Genomic DNA, 21,115 nt, shown 5'->3' with positions numbered 1-21,115 from the left:
AATGGTGTTGTCCTTTAAGGTCAGTTTGTTTATTCAGTTTATTCAGTCGTGAAAACGAAGAGGGTTTGTTTATGTAGTTTGTTAAGGCATAAAAAAGATCTTTCACACCTGATTAAGATTTCTACACAGTGCTCCTTTAACCCAAAACTGCCTGTCACTTGATTGTATGTTAGGTGCATCATAGTGAGTAAATACAATCAATTACTTGATTTCGATACATTTCTAGAGATTTTTTCACTGTCACACAAAAAAGATCTTAAATGTCGGTCAGTGTCAAAATGTCTAATTACACACGATTAAACATGAAGAAGCACAACAGTCACTTTCTGTTGGCTCTAGAGCACAATTTTGAAAATAACTTACACTTACCTTCACTGATTGATTTTCATGACTGAATAAACTGACTTTAAAGAACAACACAATTTCAAACTGTTTTACTTTGTTTATATGTGGCGGACCCTGCCACATTTCTAGCTTCAAACAATGATATGTGGACCTTATTCAGTTATGGAAAAAAAAAATCTCTTTCTGATTTTGTGTTATTACCTTATCAGTAATGTAAATATTACCTTTCTGAGTTTCTGAATTTCCTTTTCAAAACTACAAAGTGCTGCTTTAAATAAAACTAGAGAAGTATTATGAGCACTAATCACAAGTGACTCACTGCAGAGATCCTGGACCCCTATGAGTGTTGGAGCCTACATATTTATATATAGCCGACTATTACTGGTATATTAATGTGCAATTGACATTTTAGGCTTGTATTTGGTCTATGTGATGTTACTTTTTATCTGTTTTATACAGCGATGGAATGTAACTAAGTTCATTTACTCAAGTACTGTGCTTGAGTATAACTTTGAGGTATTTGTACTTTACATGATTACTTCTATTTTCTAGTACTTTATACTTCCACTCCACATCTACACTTTAAAAGCAAATATTGTACTTTTTACAGACAAAATGAATTTGATAACTTTAGTTACTAGTTACTTTTCAGATTGCATGCTGCATCAGAGCCAAATGTGTTCATGTTTAACTGAACTTAATGTATTTTATCGACAATCAGAAAAAGAAAAAGAAAACAAAACACTGACTCTAATTATCAGAAAAATGCTGAATATCAGATCTGATAATTGGCCAGGCTGATAATCAATAATAACTGTATACAGTTTATGCATACATGTAAATATATGTATAATTTACTTTTAGTTGTACTTTTGATGCTTTTTTTTACTTATTTCTTTGCTGGATACTTTGGTACATTTAATACAAGATTCTTTAAGACTTTTACGTTTACCAAAGTAAGATTTTAACAGTATGACTCTTGGGTACTTTATACAACACTGATTTCATAGATTTATCACAAAGAGATCACACGTTTTGTATGTAAAAGTGACATCAAATGGAAATACCCAAGTAAAGTACTAGTACATCAACAGTACTTAAGTAAATGTGTTTGGTTCCTCCACCGTAGTGGACTGATGGTTGGAAAAAACAAGCAATTTGAATATGTTACGTTTTAATTATTATTGTTACTTAATTGAAAATAATGAATCAATGAATCAAGAAAAAAAGTGAGCTGTGAGATAATAATAATAAATCATTTCTATTCAGTGATCATCATCATCAAATCAAGAAAGCTTTGTCACTTTGTAAATGACTCAGTAATAAAACTGTTAATTGATTAACAGAACATTTGGTATGTAAAGCGTACAGTAGGTACTTTCTCCTCTTGTCTTCCTTCCACTATTGCAAGTTTCACATGTCAAACGCGCTCCGACCCAAAATAGACCTGAAGTGTCTCCTAGTTTTCAGAGTTCTTGTAAGTCAGACGGAGGTTAAGTATATTTCCTGGTACTATAGTGTGACTTCAGAGAGTCCAGCCCACTGCAAGGTGTCTATTTTGGTTAAAAGGAAGTTAAATTGTGCATATGAACTTCTTGCTAATGTACATTTAAGAATATGCAACCCTTCATGAAGCTTTCATAAAAGAAAATGTTGCATTGTATCCATTTATGAATTCCAAAAATGTAAATATGTAAATAAATAAACATGTAAACATAATAAATATACAGTGAGCTTTACTTTTAATATCAGCCATTATTTATTTTAAAGAGTTGTATGTCTGTATTTGAGCTGAAACTCTGGTGGGGAACCAGCCTTCCTTTTTCATATTTCCATATGGTAGCCATAAGACATGTGATAATTTTAGGTTTGCAACAATACTGAACAATGATACCACTCTCATAGAAGTGGAACACAAACCACAGTAGTGCTCCTGTTAAAAAGGGGAAATTGAGGGGCCACCAACAGCAGCACTAAATTACTGCTGCTTACTCTCAGCTGTGTGATGCATAAAGACTTGATATCTTTGCCAGATTATGTCTTGGCAAGACACGTCACAGGTGAACAAAAACATACTACATATATTTATCTGTGAGTTGTTTGTATTTCAGTTTGGTTTGCAGGTGTTAATCCTCCATACACGCTCAGAGCCTTGGTGGTCTAAACCTCTGAAAACTTTGGTTTCCTGTTGAATGCTGTCTTAGAGGCTACTGCCATGAGCACATTATATCTGGCAGGCTCAGTTCATGTATTTTGAAAAACACAGCATGTGTTTGTGAGTGCACTCTAGACCAGCTGGTAAAAACAGGAAGTGATCGTGCAGAAGAGAAACTTTTGGCCAGAGCTGCAGACTCTGAAAGTACGAACCTGCTTCCCACCCTTCACCCCTGAACAGTCAGTCAACTACACAGAAAACAACCGAGTCAGTAAACAAGTTACAGTTGAACCGTCCGTCTGTTGGTTCTCTATCTGCTGTTGATAGGAGCTCCAGCTCCTAACGATCAAGAGCCCCAAAACAGTAAGGGTTACAGAGTTTAGATCATTTGAACTGGGGTTTAAGTGAAACTGCAGGTGTAACTTAACTAATTTACCGGTAGTTAATAGCCTAACTGGAAACCAGTGGTTCTATAACACACAGAAATACAGCCATCACCAGAGGCAGCGATGTTTTCAGTGCAGCTAAACACCAAATATTCAAATATTAAGATTTACCCTGACAATGAGTGAACACTTATTATTAGGTTGATCATGTGATGTTCAGATGTGTGACCTGTTTACTGTTTCTTACCCGCAGGTCTGTCGGGGGACTGACATGGGGGTCTTCACTTCCTGGAGAAGAATTGCTTTGGCCCCAAAAACAAAAGAGAACAACAGACAAGAGTTCATAAAAAAGTTTGCGTTTCGCTGTTCAGATGCTTTTGCTTTTGTGCTGATTTTGATAAAACATTACAAGAAAAAGAGATGAGATCATCCACATAGGGGTAGAAAAGCCCAAGTTAGTAAAAAATAAAAAATAAAATTTAAAAAATGGATACAATGTGCTCCTTGTTTTCACACATACTGCAGCCTTTCACATCCTTATTGCTCACAGCAGATATTGTGAAGGTTCGGCATGACTGTTAAGATAACTGGTTTCATGTAAGCAGTGAGGAAGCCTGACGTAGCCTGCACTCATCTGAATCATTTAGTACTCTACCTAGGAACAGCAATGCAAATGTCCAGAACAGATAAACACCTACACCATGAAATGTTTATCAGCAAGAGTCTCCTCCGTATAAAAACGTGGTTAAAACAAGGAGCACATTGTACACTTCATGTCTTACATCAGAGGTTACAAAAGTTAAAATATCATTTTAAATGAATTATTAGTAAAATGGTAATTTCAAAGAGGAGAGAGTGTGATAACTCAAAAAAAGCAGTGTCATTCTGTGTGGGTGTTGACCTGCGCTCTTACTAGACATATTAACAATCTTGCAGTTTCCTTTTTTATGAATGAAACAAACAATGTGTTAATTAGTGAGGTCTACATGTGGAGGTTAGAGAATTTGGTCACCTCTTGACAGAGCCAGAACCTGATTCTAAGCTAAGCTAACTGGCTGCTGGTTCAGCTTCATACTGAACATACCGATATGAAACATATCTTTCTAATCTGATTCCTTTAACATTGTCATTGTTAGCATGTTAGCATGTTAGCTCAAAGCACCACTGTGTCTAATTGTGCTTACCTTCTGTGCCATCACTAATTTTAAACAGAGAGTAATTCAACACCTGTTGACAAGACAGAGAATCGAGGGCAACGTATCCAGAAAGCAAGTTTTCAGTTTCACAGACACTGGCTCTAAAGACAGACATGGGTTTGAAGGTCAGTTTAAGAAAAATTAATAGGCATCAGACAAGAATCAAGGCTGGAGCTGTTTGAAGGGTGTAACAACCAAGTTATGTGAGACTTTTAGCATGTCCCTGGTTTTATTTTAAGATTTGTCATTTATTCTTTTTGCAGATTCACTCAGCTTTCTCACGCTCCCTTTGTAAAGGCTTAGTGGTATCATTCTGAATGATACCACTAAGGTTGAACATAAGGCTTGGGCTCTCTCCTTTGGAGAGGGAAATGTTGATCAGAGAGTGAAAGGGTGTTCTGAAGGTCACAGAGGAGGGGAGGCTCTAATTGAACAAGCAAAAGGGGAACCTGCAACAGTAACTGACACCTAGTTTGAAATGGAAGAACTAACAAAGAGCACAAAAACCAAAAGAGCTCTGGTTAGGGTGAGGGATAGAAATTTAGGTTATTAAACACAGCTGAAGTAGATAGCCATTTCATAATTTTCAAGAAGAAAACAGAATAAATCAGATAAAGACCTGGTATTTGTATATCTGACCGTGAGCAAGTTTGACAAAAACAACAAAATGTTTTCTTAAAGGTGCAATATGTAAGAATTTTAACTAAAAACATAAAAATTAAAATTATCAACAGAATGTGAACAGTTATGACGTCTATGTACTGCGTTGCAGAAGATATCTACTGAAGATAGCATGCTAACCAGCTAGCACTGAACCATCCAATCCAAAGCTGCTAGTGTTGTAAACACCAACACTCCCCCTGGTTCTCTAAACTCATAGTCGGGACTGCTAGCTGCACGGCTAACTGAGCTACCTAGCTAATGGCAGCTACAGTAAGCAGCAGTTAGCAGTTACTCTAGCAATTTGCTGCCCCCGTTTGTTTTAAATTTGACAGGTGGTCAGTTGTTGCATGTCGCACCTTCAGTGTTTTAGTTTTCCACCAACTTCATGTGATGAAAAGTGTTTATTTTACATTATTTCATTAGATTGCAGGGATGCGCACACAACTTACAAAACGGAAAGACTGTTAGTAGTCATGTAACCACTTTACTGACGTGCACAAGGGGATTGTATTGTTGAGGAAAAAAAAAACACTATATTCTTACTTTTATAGCAGCGACATACAAACATTTCCCAGCTTTAAGTTTACACAATAAACTGGACTGTGTTGAGTTTGCCAGCATCAGTGATGTGGGAAAGAATATTTGTGGGTACAAAGAGTGAACCTCTACACCTCTCTCAACAAACAGAATGATTGTGATATTTATCTAAATCCATACAAGCCTCTTTTGTTTGTCCTTGACTGCTTGGTCAATAATGCACTTCTACTTGTTCCCTCATTCACTGTGTCAAATTCAGTCTTTCATCGCTATGGCAACAGTTCAGATGTCTGACTTCCCTCAAGGCTTCAATGTACACTGGGTGATGAAGTTTACCAAGCCAGGCAGCATTCTGAAAGATTCAACAAAGACTCTTCAGACTGAAGAAAAGGCTAAAGATGGAAAAGCTGCTGGAGATAAATTGCAGGTGCCATCAGTTCCAGAAGGGGGCGAACTTAACGAAGCTTTAGGTCAACACATAATCTAGAAAACAGATTTTTATACCTGCACAGAGAGAAGTTTCTTAATAAATTACAAAAAAATAAATACATTAGGAGAAAAAATACTTTATTAAAAAAGTATGGGTCCAGATGAAACAAGGCAATGTTGTTTCTTACAATCACACAGACCAAACAGCTTTTGCAGACACACATTTGCATTGCAGAACACAGTGGTATAACAACCCTTCAAACAATCAGTGACAATATGTAATAATATAAATTCATACTTCTAGTCAGAGACTCGTAATTTGACATAATGGTGATGTGAAGTCCAGTGAAAAAGGACAATATTCTTCAACTTCACTTTGAATTTAAATTCAGAAATAAATTAAATTCATCTTTAACTGAAAAACATTTAGGTTTGTCTCATTCAGGAAAATTCAGCATTTTCAGATCAACATGTACATTATTCCTCAACGAATGAGCCTTCATCAGAAGACACTAGGTTACACATCAAGTACAAACAAGCCTGTATACAGTATGTTAAAGGTCACAATAGTTTAATAACTACTATTCATTATTGTCTTATAAGACAATTCCCAGTCATTTAGATATCTTTCAGTAGCAAGTTTCAGTTTTTTCAGAAACTGTCTTTTACATTAGTTTCATTAATTATTACTTTGGCTCAAAATAACTTCAAAAAAACTGGCAAATGCATTTTAAATTAACAAATTTAAATTTGCATTAGGTGTGTGAGAAAACCACATGACCCAGTAGATACTCAAAATTATTCGTCTCACGTTCAGTCAACAATGTGAAAATAAACATCCAAACGTCTAACAACATGTGACTTTTACACGAAAAGCAAAACAAGCTAACTGTAAACTGTTTACACATATCTTACACATGTCCAAAATGTACAACTTTGTTACTTACATGTTCAACATACACGCACAATAATCAAAAATCTGTGCTCTTCATCTATAATAGAACAATTCAAAAATACGACACAACCAAACACAAAGGAAAGACAAGTGCAAAATCATTTTAATTTAATATGCAGGTGTTTGACTAAAAGTTATACAGGAAAAATTAGTTCACAGCCCAGTTAGAAGTAAATCTATCAGAAGCCTTTCTTTTGCAAATCTCATGTAAATATGAACATGATTTCTTGTTAAAAATTGGAAGCAACAATTTGTTATATTGCACTTAAGCTTGGGAGTTTTACCCCTAACAAACGAGCTTGTGAACAAGATATCTATAAGATATAACAGAACGTTAAACGGTTTACTTCTGTAGTGATTGATTGTGACATGTGTCATTTGGTATGAGATATAAATGACCTTAATATTAAAAATGTTGGCTGGAAACCGTGTAACAAAACATCAGGATGGGGTTTGACAAACCACTTTGTCCGAGCTGAATATACATAGAAAGGCAATGGAAAACACCAGCGCTGTGAAAATTTAACACTACAAAGAAAATCTGTACAAATTTCCAAAACTGCATCAATACAGCACAGGCTTAACATGCTCCTCTATGTTCTCAAATTTTTGGCTAACAAAAAATATTTTCCACTTGGGAGAATCAATGTACTCCCCACAGTCACAGTAAGTAGATAAGACATGACCCTCTGTGTCTGAGCAGCATCGACTGAACAGTACATGATGATTGCACATTTCACAGAACGGTATTTAAAACGCCATCGAGCATCAGTGCAACACTTGGGCCTTTTAAATCAATTACACATGCACCTATGTTTATAAGAGGAGCAGTGACAAACCAAGGCAAACCAAGGCCACATCACAGAAGCCAAAATATTTTCAAACCGTCATGAACTACTTGATATTCATTTTTACCATACTGTCTTCTTGAAACTCCAATCAAATAGAGGTACAGTGCTGAAAATCTGTCAGCTGACATCTGTGTTTTCCCTAAGAAGTAACTAACTGCCAGAAAGATGATGTTTTCTGGCGTTGCTGAATGACCTTGAAGCCAGTAGACTAGACAGAGGCCAACTCACTCTGTGCAGATCACAAGAGAACAGCAGCAGCAGACTCGTGAACCTTTCATCCCCAGTTGTGGTACATGTAGAGGCCAGCAAACAACAGGTTGGAAGTCAGGCTCATCAATAAAAGCCCCGGCCAGATGAGACGCTTCACAACACCTGCAGATGTCACAAAAAAGCTGATTAATGTCATCGTCGTTATTGCATTTTGACTTCAGAGCTGATACAGGTGTCTCAGCTAGTTCAAGTTTAGGTTCATGTTGATAACACCATGACAGTGTAATTTAAGACCAGTGTATTTTGAGCAAATTAAGATTACCTACAAAACAGGGAAGCACTGATTCCATCCCGGCGTTTTAAAGCAGATCTGGTATCAGACAAATGTCACTGATCCACATCAAGCAGACCTTTTGTTCTACTCTGTTCACTTAGAGCAGTAAGCTAATGCGTGTAATGCTGTTGTAGCTATAATCACCACATCATGCGTGTTCAATATTAAAGAAATAAATTATTGAAACTCTTTCATAATAGTTTTGTTCTGACTTGACTTTTATTTGGTAACACTTCATAATAACCATATTTAATAAATGCTAAACTTATAGTTAATTAAAGTGTAGTTAGTTGTTTTCCGGTTAACAAATAATGAATTGCTTTAAAACCATTTCTTTGGCTTAAAAGTTGCAACTGATGTTAACAACTTGTAAAAGGTTAAATACTGCACAGTTCATTGATCAATATTTGGATGCTGATTATAAAGGTGAAACTGATGTCTATAGACCTTTAGAATTACTCAATAACATATAATGTTAACAGTTAAATTACTATTAACTCAGGTTTACTTAACTATAAATTTACCATTTACTTATGATTGTTATTGTGAAGTGGTACCATATATGTCACTAGAGACCGTTTTATTGGCTCCTGATAGCCTTCTTGGCAAAATTTCCCTCCAAAATGATTGATTAAACAAACAAACAAATGAAGCCCCAGGACCAAGATGACGTTACATTACACAAAAGTAATGACACCAAAATTTAACGTGATTTCGGACTGATCTTGGACAAAGTGTCTTTCGGTCATATTAAAATCAGGCAGTTTACCTTTTGGAGGAGGGGTGCTCTCCAGCCCCTGTGTAGTAGTACCAACCAGGCATGCTGAGGAGTCTGAGGAGCTGCCTCGCCTCTCGTCCTCTTCAATCACTGTGCCGTCCCTTAACAAAGAACTCAAATCTGCAAAGAGATGGAACCAGTAAATCATGAAGTCATAGATAAAAACACCTAAACATGAAGTTAATGAATGTGAAGTCTTTTCTCCCCATTAGGTGTAGGATTTGAGAATGTTTTACTGTGCCATCTGGTGGTGGTATTATGAATGACACAACAATGTATTTTACTAAAACCAATCAACATAAACCTTTTACTTTTAACAGTTTAGCTGCAGCTGTACATACCATTTTGGCTTTGGAAGGGTGATATGTCACGTGAAAAGCAGCCGCTGTAGATGGAAGAGCTCTGCTCCACAAGGAAGTGTGACGGAGACACGGGTGGGGACATTCTCGTGGGTTCTGGCTCTGTTGAAAAAAGCCGGAGCCTCTGGCCACTGATGTTGAGGCGAGCAGGGCTGATGAGGGGGCGTCGATGTCTGGCAGAACCTGAACTGGATGTAACCGACCCGGCTACTGAAGGAGTTGGAGAAGGGCCCGGGGATGACGGGCGGCTCCCAGACTTCAGGGAGAAGTAGTCTGGGCCAAGAAAAGCAGTGAAATGTCAAACAAGTGCTCTAAAAGTGTTAGGAGTTTTTTTAAATACAGGGATGAGTTGAGATCACATAATTATCTGAAGTTTTAATACCTGAAGATGGGGAGTCTTTGTACTGTGAAGCTGGTCTGCTTCCGCTAAACAGGAAACCAGAATCTGAAAATAGGAAATACAATATACAATTCAGCACAACAATGATCCAGGACTTTCCTTAAAAAATATTAGTCAGTCAGTCAGAAACCGAACTCCAAATAAAAGCTAAGCTAAACCCACTTAAACCTAAACATAGGCAGCTTTATGCTGACACGTCATGCCATTACAACTTAAAGGTTAGTGGTGACATGTGGTGGTGGTCTGTCAGTCAGGTTATGTTGATGATATTCTGAGCTCTAGTGGCAAATATTTAAAATAATTATCTAAATAGTTGATTAATTTTCTGTTGATCATCTAATTGATTCATTGACTAATTGTTTCTGGTCTAAATGCAGCTTTAAGAGATGGGCTATGGTGCTTTACTGTAACATCACATTACTTTCATTATAAATGTTAAATGCATTTTCTTATCCATCATGCAACATGCAAAATAGAGTAAATATGATAAATTAGACAAGCAGAACTTCTTAAATGTCATGAAAATGACATTCCAGGCCCAATATCCTTAAATTCAAGGACCCAACATAGTATTGTTTGAGACACGGATCATGAATAATTACCGTACAACACTGAGAATTTTTATGAGAACTATCGGCTTTACAGAGGCTCTGAGCCAACACTTAAATCAAAAGAACTCCAAATGCTATTCTCGTACAAAATGCATAAATTCAAGCACTTTCAATGACCCATTTCTATTTATTTCAAAGCCTTCATTTTTAAATGTATTTGTCACAAATTCACAAACTCTGAACAATTTGAAAATTTGAACAAGGACCAGTGGGAATGCTGACATACAGAAAGTAGAGAAATTGCAGTGAGTTAGAAATGAAATGATGCTTCCATTTTTTTTACTGAAGAATTTTGTTTTTTAAAAAGAAACAAAAATAAAGCAACCCAGCATGAGCGCCGAGGAGCCAGAAATGAAAGTAAAGCTAGTGAATCTTATCAATTATAAATCATGTCAGTATGCAAGAAACCATACTGAACAAGCAACTCAAGATAAAACGTGTCTGAGCAGCTGCGGGAAGTCATGCAACAACAACAGTAGGCAGAAGTGGGCTGGATATTCCCACCTGTGATGAGTGACTTGAATATCTTTTGTTTGTTAGAGGAGCACAAAATGACATGGCATACAGTTCCAATAAACAAATCACAATGCATAGAAAGATCTGAAGATCAGAAGAAAGAATGCATAGATCTGCTAGCATCAAATTGTTAACTTTTTGTTCACTCAAACTGAAAGAAATAATTATAGTGTTACCTGTCCTGCTGAGGGAGGGGATCGTGCCGAGGCTGAGGGCTCTGTTGAGGCGCCCAGGCAGAGAGGAGGGGGACGCCTTGCGCTCGCGAGGACTCTGTTGGCGGTTGATGAGCTGTGAGAGGTTGGGGGGCGGGGTGGGGATGAAGGAGTCTGCCAGGTCCGGAGACAGGAAAGGAGGCTGGCTGCTGAACGGGGGGACTGCAGAGCTACCTGCAAGGTATCTGCAACACAAGAGCAATGGAACGGTCTACTACCTGAAATCAAATTTCAATTTGTGATTTTATGTATAAAGAAAGTATTTTTTTCAACTGTGACTCATAAGCTCCACACAATTGTCAATATTCTACATTAAATATAAACTCTGCAATTCATAACAAGTACAAGAAGTGTCTGAAATCAAATCAATGCACAAACTAAGAACCATACAGCTCTGACATCCATTTAATGCAAGCACTTATTAAACGACAGTAGCTACAGCAAGGCTGTCGCGGAAATGTTGCTGCAGCTGTCGGTACAACACGCAGCAGCTGACAGTGCCTACAGTCAGACAGCTCCAAGAGAAATGCTGCCCAGCAATACAGCTCAACTCTCTCACATTTTCATAACACACAGACATAGCTTAGTAGTTTCTATTCAGTGCAGATCAAGCTTCATAATTCTCGGGGAAAAAAATAATCACAGCAGCCCTGACTAACAATATGCCGATGTTTTCCTTGAACCTAAATGCTGTGTAGAAAAGCTAACACTGTCTGAAACTGAAAAACCTACACAGGTAGATCGGATGGTGTGTTTGTGTTGAAAACAAACAGAGAAGTCATATCCTTTCACTAGTAGTTTATTAAATTCCATGTACAGCAAGCATTCCTACAAAGTGTTCAAATTGAAGCCTCGCATTCAAAGCAAGACACTCAATTTCAGCACCCAACACAGTATGTTTCATTGGGTATGTTGCAGGAAACCTTTTCCACGTGGACGGAACTCCAGGCTGCTATAGAATTTATACAAACACAGTTAATGATCAAATTGTGATACATTTCATTAGCTTATTTATACTTGGTTTGAACGGCAAATTATTGTCCCAAAAAACTACTCAAATTTGGCATAGTAACCTTTCGAAGTACTGAGTGTTTCTGCAACACACACATTTCTAAAACACACACACTTCTAAAACATTTAGGTATGACACGATCACATTTGTTAGCTACATATTGGATATCATTGATAACACAGTGCGGTAAAAAGAGTAACATTCACAGCTCTAATAGTAAAAAGGTTCTACAGCTATCACTAAAACACTACAAATATGTTTGTTTTTATATGGCAGCTTAAACTTATTGTTAACATACAAGTTTGAAGGTAGTGCTTCTCGAGCTAAATGCTTGACACAAATCAAGGTCAACAGTCATACAGCTCATCAGGTAGATACAGGAGTTCTCTAAAACACACACATATAGGCAGATTATCTGGCTAGATATTATGCATATTTCAAAGCATAACAAACATGCACACTGAAGGTTTATAGCAAACACAAACTTTTTTAGCACAGCATGACAAACTCTGGCAAAGATAATACTTGAAAATACTTAAAAAATGTACCTTACATAAAACCAAAAAATATCATGCACACACAGCGAGGTGCCGACCAGTGTGAGCTTCAACGCAAGTAAAAACACACAACTCTTCTCCAGTACGGTAGGCTTTACTGACCTCCATCAGGGAGGATGAAGGCAAGAGAGAATAAAGCATGGGGTACTAGAGAACAGTTGTGAAGTGTGTTTTAAATTTGATTAAATATAATCATTGTCAAGAGATTAAGATGCAGCTTGTAACATGCGGTTTATAAAAAAGGTAAAAAAGAAGGCGATTCCAGGTCATTACTGATTGATCCTATAGGACTATTAAGCACTGCAATGCTTTCATGAGATGTTTTCGACTTGGAACTGCCTTGGAGTTACTCTGTGTGAGTAGTAAAAATCTTACTATACTTTCCTTATAACCTACAAACAGCATCTTTATTATATTACATTTGGCAACACTTTTTTTGCAAAAATTCACAATTTAAAGCTTTGACACTACTGCACGAGGGCGGTGGTTTGAGAACGTAACTACCTACAGGACAGCATGAAATGCAGTTTAACTGCTACAGTACTCTACCCACAAATACAATCTACACACTCTACAGCCATTAGTTTGTAATACCTTTTCACATTACTGTATAAATATCCCTTGACTCACTACATTTTAATAAAGTAATACAAAAGAGGTTAACAGAAATATTTTGGCGAGATGTTAGGGCATGCAACAAGTACGTTTAGTGTTTTCAACACATCAACATGTTAGACTGTTGGCAAAGGAAAGTTAACTATAACTGGAAGTAAGCAACCAAAGAGGTAAACAAATCTAATATTTTAGCTGCAAATTTAAACCAGCGCAAATTTGTTTTCAAATAGAATATGAAAAATATGACAGCCCTTGAAACTGTAAAAATTTGAGAAAGAAAGACATCCCTACCTGGATGTAAACTGGAGTGTTAACCATGCAAGTCCATGGTTTCTGAGTTTGTAGTGGCTTATCTTGCATGAGTGCAACATGTGAGGGGAAAAACTTATATCACACATTAAACTAAACAGACTCTTAACTTTGATGCTCATGCTGTAATCCACTGAACTCTGAACTAAAAAAAATGGACCTTAAAACATGAAAAAGTGCAGTGGAATGGTCATCTAAATCAGAATTCAAGTGGGGAAACTTGGGCAAGGTCCACAAAGCCCGACTTCACCAACAGAAACACACGTTACAGGAGTATTGTGGTGCATAGTGATCAATTACCTTTTAAACTTTTCATCACTTTTTCCTCTATGTCGTGTTTGTGCTACATGCTGTCACAAAAACTTTGTCGTCCCCATTTTCATTTCCATTCAGTTGACTTATGGTTGATACAAGTCTTTGAAAGCATGCCGTACAAGGCTAGTCCTCCTGTCTCTTTTTCAGTGGCCTAATCTGTTAAATGAGCTTTTCAGCATTTAGATTCGAAGTTGAGAATACCAACTTGGAAGTATCAACTTCCAACTTGACTTCCAACTTGTCTAATGTCTGCAATGGATTGCAGACATTAGACTCAAAATAACACTTGCATGACCTACATACGACCAGCCAATAACCAGATATAGTTGCAGAGTTAAGCACTTTTAAATGTTTGCATGTTCAAGCACTGGTACAAGGCCACCGGAAACTACCACTTAGACATGGTTACCTCACACAAATGTCAAGACATGTCAAGCACCTCACAGGTAGCCACCTAGAGGTAACACTGTTAGGCATCAGCTTACAGCACAGAGGAGAGCAACAGACACATAATACAAGCGCAGTATAAAAAGTAAAAGTGTTTTGCAGGGGTCACTGACTTACAGTGAAAGGCCTGAAAATGAAGCATGATCCAATAGAACTCACAGAGGCACAAGACCACAATAATGGCAACAGGAGAAGATCTGCAAACAACAAATCCTTTGAACTATTTTTAGAAATACATTGATAAACTAGTGACTGCTTTCCCAGGCAGCTAAGTGTTTTGGTTTTCAAATGGAAATTAGCACATGGACCAGTCCTCACACAAGAAAAACAACTATTTATCAAGATTTGCAAAGTCTGTACCTAGTCGGTTGTCCGGATGAAAATGTAATGGCAGCCACTACACTACAAACGTAATCACGTCACACATGAAAAAACTTTCCAGCTGTGCTTTGGGAATCGATCAGCTGCTTCAGCACTGATGTTGTATTCCTAAAAGATTCCTTACAGACATCAGTTATAAATAATGGCTTCAGAGGACTGATGAAATATCCAGGGTCACTCTTCGTTCAGAAATTAAAGATGATGTAAAGGAATGCAGGAGGGAGAGATGTGACTATTCAAAAAAAAAAAAAAAAAAAAAAATCAAATCTCGAGTATTATTTCATGCAGCTGTAGTTAGTAAATATAGGTAGTAAATAATTTTCAGCCTACAGCTTCAACAGCATGTTAATAAATAAATGAGTACAATCAAAAGGCTGTTATACATTCCAGTACAGTAAAGAATACAGAGTTTAGTACTCGTTAGGTGCTTTAACATTAAACTCCCACTTTGTAGTTTATTACTGTTGGGTTCTTTCCGATCACATGATTCCTGACAGATTCCCTGTCAGGTCCAAAAATAAGAAATCTCTCACTGACACCTTCTTATCATTCCATCTTATTTTTGTGCAGTAATATCCCCAACTGCAAAATGACGTTCACCTCCAAAAAATTAAATACACCAGGCAACTGTAACCAATGAGTGTGTCTGCTTGAAGGTGAGGTTTTGATGTGACGACCAAACAGTCTTTTGTTCATATCATGGACCACACACACACACACACAGTCCTATGCTTTAAGTTCAGACAGTGAATTAAAAACAGCATGATCTTTGTACAGTTGTACTTGGACATTGGTAACACTTGTTACTTTTGTTTTGATCTGGTTTGAAATAAATAAAAAAAAGGACTTTTTGCAAAATCCAATGTTTCAAACACAATTATGACATTACTGCTCAGATTCTGACCTTCGATATCTGGTTCTTCTTGGACCCAGCGGTTTGCGAGTTGCCACAGCAGCGGCAAAGCTGACGAGGCAGCAGAGGGAGGAGGCACTGAGCTTGGCTGTGTCCATCCAGCCAAAGGCAGCAGTAAAGTAGTTCTCAGCCAGGTAGAGGCAGAGGATGACGAACCACAGGACAGAGGCCACCGCATCAATTCTCCTCAACCTGAAAATGCAGCGACACATGAGCCTGCAGAGTTTGTCTGACAACCCTTGCAAAGGAAAGGAAATTACAGAGGTGGTGGCCGCTTACCTCACAGGCCCTGCAAAGAAGATAGCAGTGAGACAAGTCAACAGGCCAACAGACACTATAGCCAGCTGGTTGTCTCTTCCGAGCTGCCACACCAGCTTGGCATTTTCTTGAGCCTTGTCTGGGATCAGCTCCAGCAGATTCTGCCACACAGGCACGCCTCCACTACTTTCCTTGTCAGGGGTGGATTCGTTGGAGGGTTTGGGCTTTGGCGGAATGACCCCACCACTTAGTGTCTGTGGGCCACTGGGTGAAGTGAGCTGGTCCGGCAATTCACCGAAAAATGTGGCAACTAGGAAAGCACATATCAGGAAGCCGAGGACCCGCAACAGGATGACCCCCATGGGAGAAGACGTAGAATAGGAGCTCTGTGTGCGAGAGAACGTGTTTTAATTGAGACCCCTGACATTTTTACAACACATGAAAATCTACAAACTGCAAAAAAATTAATGTTGACATATTATATTAAGAAAGGGCAAAAATACATATTGGGAAAGTAAAGCAGATATGCGTTTTCACGTAACCTGTCAAAATATCTCAAAAACATGACTACACTTACAGACTATACTTACTACTGGTGTAGGGGAAGAGAATCACAACCTTTTCTGTGTTTCATGTAAATTTGACTTTGGAGCGCACTGACCTTTACAAAGCCCTTGTCTGATTCCCGGCTGCGTCGAAGCTGATGGTTTAGGAGCACTGTTCGAAGTTGCCTGTTTTGATATTTGATGTAGTACTCCACAGCTGTCTGACATGGCCTGCATAATTTATAGGTCTGCTCAAGGTGGTGCTTGTAAGCCTCAATTTCCTCATCGTAGTTCTCCTACAGAACAAACAATGATACATTGAGTGTTTAGAGTTGTCAGTCATGGTAGCGATAAAGATGGTGTCGTAGTGAGAAGAAAAGAGCACAGTACTTACATCGTCCCTCGGGATAAATGAGGCCAACTGCTTGATCTTTACAGACTGGTTGGTATTGCACTTCCTGCAGAGCAGCATCTGACAGTTGACAAACTGCAGTGTCTTGGGTGTCTCAGTTGAGGGAAGGCCACCAGATACTCCATGGTTCAGATGCTCCATGTACTGAGCTGGGATGGGCTTGTTGTAATCCCCATTCTGAAAACAAGACAGATCAATAAAAGATTGATGTATAAGCTCAAAACTTACAGCACTTGCATCAAGAAGAAATCACTGCAGTTTACGGACATGCAAAGACTTCAACTTTGGAAACTCACCTCCTGGAAGCCATTATACTGGTCACAGTTGGGACAGTCCCAGCAGTTCCTGTTCCCATAGGGCACAACTGTGTTCTGATTACAGAACCAGCAGTTCACATTTGCATGGGTCGGTTTCTTCCTGTAAAAAAAGTGGAGTTCTTACACGATGCAACATAACACTGTTAAACCTGGAGATGCATTTATGACGTGCAGATATTTCCCACAATGTGTGTCGCTGAGGTGGATAGTTGAGTGGACGGTCTGAAATCATGTCAATCTCGGAAAAGTTTGGGGTGTTACTTCGGTAATGCATAGAAACAAAACAACACGATGAGGCTATATGTTATAAATTATGCACACAGTACACAACAAACAGTTAAAATACGTGCATGCACAATGTGAAAACCATTTGTCGTAACGTGAGCGGCACAAAACTATCTACCATCAAGTTAGTTAGCACCACGGCTAGCAAAGTTAGCAGTCGTGCTAGCATAGACAAACGGACCCCTCTTACAGCAAAGGAAATGTATTTGTACGTTCACAGTTAGCAAAATTATCTCTTGATCGTCACATTTATGAACTACCGGAGATAATTTTAAACACTGTTTGCTAACTTGCAGGACCGTTAACGTGGATCTAGCTAAACACATACGCCGCGGTGCAAAACCTTCAAGTTACCTGGTGGCAATCTTGTATATCAACGCTCCACCGGCGACGACCGCCGTAGCTCCGACCCCGCTGTACATTAGCTCAGGATATTCCAACAGAAGCTGGTTAAACGCCTCCATTTCCACCGAAATTAGCAGTAAATAAACTAGCAAAACATGAGAAATGTAGTGTAACTGTACCGCTAAACACGGCGCGAGAGCGCACGCGGCAAGAGGATCCCCTTTTGTTAACGCCCATGCAACGGAAACGGAACAACGTCATCGCTTGGACGCGTTCCAATATTTTTATTTCATTAGTCCTTTTCGACTTTACTGTTCATTAAAGCACTCATTATTAAATTATATCACGTAAAAATAACAATTTTAGCCATAATATGAGTGTTTAGGGTCATCGCTATATTCAAAATAGATATCGACCACATTGGTTTGTTTCTAAGCAACACGTAGTGTAGTAGACGGGGGGTATGATAGTGTTGGAACGTGGCAGGGGACCGTTCCTGTCTTATTTTCCCTCGCTCGGTTTAAAATCCTGATAGGGGATTTTCTTAATAATTAAATTATTATTTTCAAGAAAATTACCGTCTGACACATTAGTTACATATTTAGCTGCATCCTATCAATGTGATAAAACACACATGATATCTAATGTCATGACAAAAACACTGACATGACTGACATTAGTATCCTCAGGTCAGACAGTATGCTTGAACTTTAATGCTAGACCTGCTCTATGTAAAATAAATCTATTTAAAAATGTCAAGAGTTCACTTTTATCGTGATTTGGAATTGTAATAGAAATAAAAATGGACTGGGCTTAATGGAATATTGAGAAAAAAGAGAATAATCGTTTACCCGGGAAGTCTATGCTCAAAAAGAGGTAATCTTTTGTTTATTACTAAGGTACTGGGCTGCATTGAATGACAACACAATAATAACAACAATAATAATAATTCCAATGAGAGTATTTGATGAAAAAATAGCATTTTATTTTAACAAACATGATGTATTTTACATCAGCTAAACATTCAAATAACACAGAAAAACTGATCAGTGCTTCACTGTCACAACTGTTGCATAGCAGCTCGGAGAAAGGAATAAAACCAGAGAAAAGAAATAAATAACATAAAAATACAAACATATAGGCCTGTCAAAAAATATTATAAATACTAAAATAATCAAATGTAAAAAAAAAACAACAAAAAAAATTAAGTAAAGTAATTGTTTAACCTATGGGGCATAAATTAAGCCTCAGACTTAAACCGGCTGTCTTCCTGCAGTTCAAACTTGATCTGTGACATTTCTGAAGCATAATGCAGAGTGATGACTAATTCATCTGCACATGAAACTGTAACTTATCAGAAACAAACTCATGACCAGCTTCTTTAACAGTTTTTTAACAGTGAGGACGTTGACAACTCATCAAACTACCAAACAATTAACTTTACCTGACACATGAATGACAGCCGAACTGAAATGGTGAAACAGAAGAACTTTGAGTCAATAATGGCTGTCAGTAGCTTGAATAAGTCAAAACCTCACAGGTCAAACGAGTGAGCGAGCGGTCCCTCCGCCTGCCTCGCGTAGGAGGTGAACTGCTGGTAGTTGCACGGCACGGAGACGGTGCCTCCGTCGGGGCTCATCGGCTGGGTCACTCCGCCGTAGGGACACCCGTTGTGGGGGACCAGCACGGGCGGGTGGCGGTGGTAAGCGGCGTAGGCAGGGTGGTGGAAGTGGGGCGGCGGACAGTAGGAGCTCACCGGGACGCTGGGTGACACGCTGCGGGGTGCTGGGTATCCGGTCTGCTGGGACGAGCCGGGCTGGCACAGACCCCAGGAGCTCACGTAGGGCTGCAGGTAGAGGTGCTCGGGGTAGTCCGCTGCGCTCGCGTTCAGGTAAGGCACACTCGCGGGTCTGAAGGGCCTCCTCACCCTCCTCCTCCGCCGGTAGTTCCCCTTTTCAAACATGTCCTCAAACGCGGGGTCCACCATCCAGAAGTTGCCCTTCCTGTCCGCTCCGCTCTCTCTGGGCACCTTGACGAAACACTCATTAAGCGACAAATTATGTCGGATGCTGTTCTGCCATCCTTTTTTATTTCTCTCAAAGTATGGGAACTTTTCGATGATGAAATCGTAAATCCCGGCCAGGGTCAACCTCTTGTCCCGGCTCTCCTTGATGGCCATGGCGATGAGAGCCACGTAGGAGTACGGCGGCTTCTCCGGCTGCTCGGTCCCCTGCGCACCTTCGGGCTCAGGAGGGGGCGAGTTGGAGCTGATGTCCAGGAGCTGCACGCCCTGGTCTGCGGGGGATTTCTCCTCTGCGTCCATGGCTCAGGTATCCGCTTGTGCTGGGGCAAAAAAGCTGCAGTCTGCCGCTCAGCAAGGCAGCGCTGTGAGTGTCCGCAGGTGCACACACTCCTCCCACAGGTGCAGAGCGCAGCGCCCAGCTCCCGCTTTCATCTCGCCGGTTTCTCACACTGTTGATGCCACTGTGTGAGACTACTGTGCAGCATGTTTATACTGACACACCGGTCACACCGCTGTGCTGTAACATTAATCTAAATATTCCCACTTTGGAGTGAGATCATCAAAGACCCAGAGCCCTTAACATTATTGCAACATTTGCATCTGGAGCCTCCAGGTGCAAATGTTGCAATAATAGTAAAGTCAATGCATGTGACCTCCAGGCTGGAGGTCACATGCAGTGACTTTGTTTGTGATCTTCAAGCAGACATGTGACTCAAGTCAGTTAGTCCAGGTCTCAAGTAAGTCCCAAGTCATTTTGTTTTTGGGCAAGAAACCTCAGTCTTACCTGCAGTATCCAATCTTTATAAAAAGAAAAGGCAGTTTTTGTCAAAAACCCCCCAACTTTTCTTACAAATAGGACTTTTAAAGGGTGAAATACTGACAACCAGACTACAAAAACTAAACAGACAACAAAATGAACACAGTTAGGTCGTTCAAGTCATCATGTGTCAAGTCAGGTCACAAGTCTTTAACTTCCAAGATGAAGTCGAGTCACAAGTCATTTCTTTTTTGTTGTGTCAAGTTGCAAGTCAGTAAAACAGTAACTTGAGTCGACTCAAGTCATGATGTCTCAAGTGAGGCAGTATTATATGCTTTTAATGATTATCATTTAAAAATCTAAACCCTGAGAAAGATAAACACTTATCATAATGCTCTTCAGGCTGCATTCATTCATATATAGTTTAACCAAGACGCCTGTTTTAAAGTACAGTATGTTTGATGCACGTGTCCCATAAGCTTCCAAATGGGGAAAACTTAAAAAATTATATGAAATTAACAAACCATGCCTTATATTTTAGGCTATGTTTGCATTTACAAAGATTTTCTTTAAGCTGTTTTTATGAGATATTTTTCCTTATAGTGAACTCAAATAACTCACTGAGCAAAAAATGTAAAAGAAATCAATTCAGCATTTTTGTCAAACATTCAGAAGACGTCTATTGAA

At 38.9% G+C, this 21,115-nt stretch overlaps 2 protein-coding genes across 2 annotated transcripts; both read right to left on the bottom strand.

Annotated features, from left to right (window-relative positions):
• Positions 1 to 5,828: 5,828 nt before the first annotated feature.
• tmem201 (transmembrane protein 201) lies at positions 5,829 to 17,835 on the bottom strand. Its single transcript, XM_073470994.1, has 11 exons — positions 17,658 to 17,835; positions 16,998 to 17,118; positions 16,684 to 16,878; positions 16,406 to 16,585; positions 15,766 to 16,130; positions 15,478 to 15,678; positions 10,902 to 11,122; positions 9,581 to 9,643; positions 9,181 to 9,471; positions 8,831 to 8,959; positions 5,829 to 7,889 (listed from the first exon to the last, which is right to left on the bottom strand). The coding sequence occupies exons 1-11, from the start codon at positions 17,765 to 17,767 to the stop codon at positions 7,792 to 7,794; spliced, it is 1,974 nt and encodes a 657-aa protein (XP_073327095.1). The 5' UTR covers positions 17,768 to 17,835; the 3' UTR covers positions 5,829 to 7,791.
• Positions 17,836 to 19,182: 1,347 nt separating this feature from the next.
• foxl2l (forkhead box L2-like) lies at positions 19,183 to 19,971 on the bottom strand. The gene has a single exon (XM_073470978.1). The coding sequence runs from the start codon at positions 19,969 to 19,971 to the stop codon at positions 19,183 to 19,185; it is 789 nt and encodes a 262-aa protein (XP_073327079.1).
• Between the last annotated feature and the right edge of the window lie 1,144 nt (positions 19,972 to 21,115).

This window comes from Pagrus major, chromosome 7 (assembly GCF_040436345.1).
Source record: "Pagrus major chromosome 7, Pma_NU_1.0".
Classification (NCBI taxonomy): Eukaryota; Metazoa; Chordata; class Actinopteri; order Spariformes; family Sparidae; genus Pagrus; species Pagrus major.
This window is presented reverse-complemented; position numbering and strand designations above follow the sequence as displayed.

Excerpts from the sequence above, each read along its gene's own strand:
- tmem201 (XM_073470994.1), bottom strand. The coding sequence starts at position 17,767 with ATGGAGGCGTTTAACCAGCTTCTGTTGGAATATCCTGAGCTAATGTAC. Across the intron at positions 16,586-16,683 it reads CATTTATCCCGAGGGACGAT|GAGAACTACGATGAGGAAAT; the intron begins GTAAGTACTGTG and ends TTTGTTCTGTAG. Across the intron at positions 9,472-9,580 it reads CAAAGACTCCCCATCTTCAG|ACTACTTCTCCCTGAAGTCT; the intron begins GTATTAAAACTT and ends TTCTTGGCCCAG.
- foxl2l (XM_073470978.1), bottom strand. The coding sequence starts at position 19,971 with ATGGACGCAGAGGAGAAATCCCCCGCAGACCAGGGCGTGCAGCTCCTG.